The sequence below is a fragment of the Oratosquilla oratoria genome, chromosome 5, assembly GCF_046742065.1.
Source record: "Oratosquilla oratoria isolate Oo_2021 chromosome 5, ASM4674206v1, whole genome shotgun sequence".
In the NCBI taxonomy this organism is placed as follows: Eukaryota; Metazoa; Arthropoda; class Malacostraca; order Stomatopoda; family Squillidae; genus Oratosquilla; species Oratosquilla oratoria.
This window is the reverse complement of record NC_134781.1, coordinates 87,688,373-87,690,872: the sequence shown is the minus strand read 5'-3', so window position 1 is coordinate 87,690,872 and position 2,500 is coordinate 87,688,373. Positions and strand designations below refer to the sequence as shown.

Sequence of the window (2,500 nt, the reverse complement as noted above, 5' to 3'; positions counted from 1 at the left end):
ATATATAATTACATACATACATGATGTATTAACCATACTACACGATTACAACTCGGCGCCTCGTTTCTCTTCCAGTTCCACACAAAATGGGCACTTCAGGGACGTCATACTCGATGTGGACCCTCCTGCTGGTCGGGGTGGTGCTCCCCCTGACCTCGTCCTTCATCACTTACACCTTTGTCAGCATGGAGAACAACGCCATCATGCTGGACCAGACGCAGGCTCTCATCGCCATCATCGCCTTGATCAAGGTACGGTCCGCATTCGAGTCGAGGGCGAGGCGAGGATCGTGGGTTGGGTAGTTTGTGCGGGTGGGGGGGTTGTGGGTGGGGGGGTTGTGGGTGGGGGGGTTGTGGGTGGAGGGTTGTGGGTGGAGGGTTGTGGGTGGGGGTTGTGGGTTGTGGGTGGAGGGTTGTGGGTGAGATACATGGGCGTGAAAGGAGTGGGGAAGAGGGACAAGAAGTGTGGAAGGACTATGATAGCTTGTGTGGTGGTGTCTGATAGTGGAGCAGACACCAACATCGAGAGTGACAGTTCGGTATTGATTGATGTGACGATAACGTCCCTGAGGGCCAGTCGAGGCACTAAGTGGATGACAGGTTGAAGGCGAAATAGAAGAATAGAAAGAAGAGGATCGTTATTACGTGTAGATTCTGTTAAAGTGTTACGATGGAAGGGGAAAAGGTTTTAGGATGTGGGGAGATTGATGCACATACTGTATACACACATCCGCACACTTGCGCGTGTGTGTGATTCACCATGGTCTTGGATCGCGTGTTGGACTAGTGATCGACAGCCATTTCCCTCCCGAAAGAGAGCTCAGAGCTCATTTATGACGATCTGTGGATGATGCTGTGACCTTACACGCGCGCGCGCGCGCGCACACACACACACACACACACACACACACACACACACACACACACACACACACAAACACACACACACACACACACACACACACAGACACACACACACACACACACACACACACACACACACACACACACACACACACACACACACACACACACACACACACACACGACGGTGCAGTGGTAAAGTTTCCGGCCGCCACTACGGCGGTCCGAGTTCGAATCCCGCCCAGGGCTGAAATAATTTCAGTATCGCTGCACTGCGAGTCGTTACTCCAACTCTCGTGAGAAAAGGAGGAGGAGTAAAAGGTAGAGGAGGAAAAAGAAGGAGGAGGAGGGAAAGGAGGAGGAGGAGGAGGAAGAGAAGGAGGGAAAGGAGGAGGAGGAAGAGAAGGAGGGAAAGGAGGAGGAGGGAAAGTAGGTGAAGGAATGGGAGGAGGAGGAGGAGGAGGAAAAGTAGAGGGAAAATTAGAAGGAAAAGAAAGAAGAGAAGGAAAAGTAGAAGGTAAAGGAGGAGGAGGAGGAGAAGGAAAAGTAGGAGAGGGTAAAGGAGGAGGAGAAGGATAAGCCAGAGGAAGAGGAAGCAATTCAATCTCTGAAATTTACTAAAAGGCAACGGAGGGAGTTGGACCCACCCCCTATATTGCCATCCTTCGCGTAATTTTTTTTTTCCAAATAATTTTTCATTTAGTTACTCGGCAGAGCGTGGCACATTAAGCTTGTGTCCTCTCTCCCCATACCCACCTTTCACACATAAGTCAATAGCTATATTCATTTATATATTTTTCTGGTACCTACTCCTCTTAAAACTGGAATGGGAATATGTTATTCATAAGGTCGGCTCCGTAGACGTGGATAGAACTTAGGCTCGTCGCACAGTGAAGTTGAAGATTTGCGACATTAAATACATACATATACCAAAGGGTTTTTTCCCTTTATAAGGGAGGTAGCCAAAAAACAAAGGCATAAAAACTACTCTTGCTTATACTAATGGCTATACCACTCTGAACACACCGCTTGTCGTCCGATCAATAAAGTCAAGCAGTGTTGAGTGCGGTTAGTACTTGGTTGGGTGACCGCCTAGGAACACCAGATGATGTTACATATATTAATAAATGTTCTATCACCCTCTGATTAGCAACACTATTCCACCTCCTCTCCACAAGGTGTGTCTTACATAAACACCACCGCACGTGTTCAAAAAAGGCCTGTGGGAGTGATACTTCACTCAAAAAAAAAAAAAAAAAAAAAAAATCCCTATCACACTCCACACCCATCCACCCTCTTCCTTTCCTTTTATCTTGCCACCTCATGGATGACGGGTCATCCCTGCATCTCGCCCACTGCCCTGGATCAGAGGCGGCAGTGTCACAAGACACGCAGGGTCACGGACACAGCAACGTAAAATGCCTGACGTAAAGAAAATGCATTTTCAATAGACCAACAGCTTCGCATAAGAACCCGGCCACTGTAGTACTTACAAGTGAAACTATCAGTGTACCAGCAACAACAACAATAACTGGTTAAGGGTGTGCAATGTTCTTGTCATTGCTGCTGTTATTCCCACGAGGACAGACAGGCAATTTAAAGTCGTATTTGACAGATTAGGACAAAGGCGGGGTATT

At 48.0% G+C, this 2,500-nt stretch overlaps 1 protein-coding gene across 1 annotated transcript in view; it reads left to right on the top strand.

Moving 5' to 3' along the window:
- Positions 1-86: 86 nt before the first annotated feature.
- LOC143025860 (uncharacterized) overlaps positions 87-2,500 on the top strand; it is an 8,227-nt gene continuing 5,813 nt past the window's right edge. The window contains exon 1 of the mRNA XM_076185873.1: positions 87-251. Coding sequence (XP_076041988.1) covers positions 87-251 — 165 coding nt within the window. The remainder of the gene's footprint in view (positions 252-2,500) is intronic.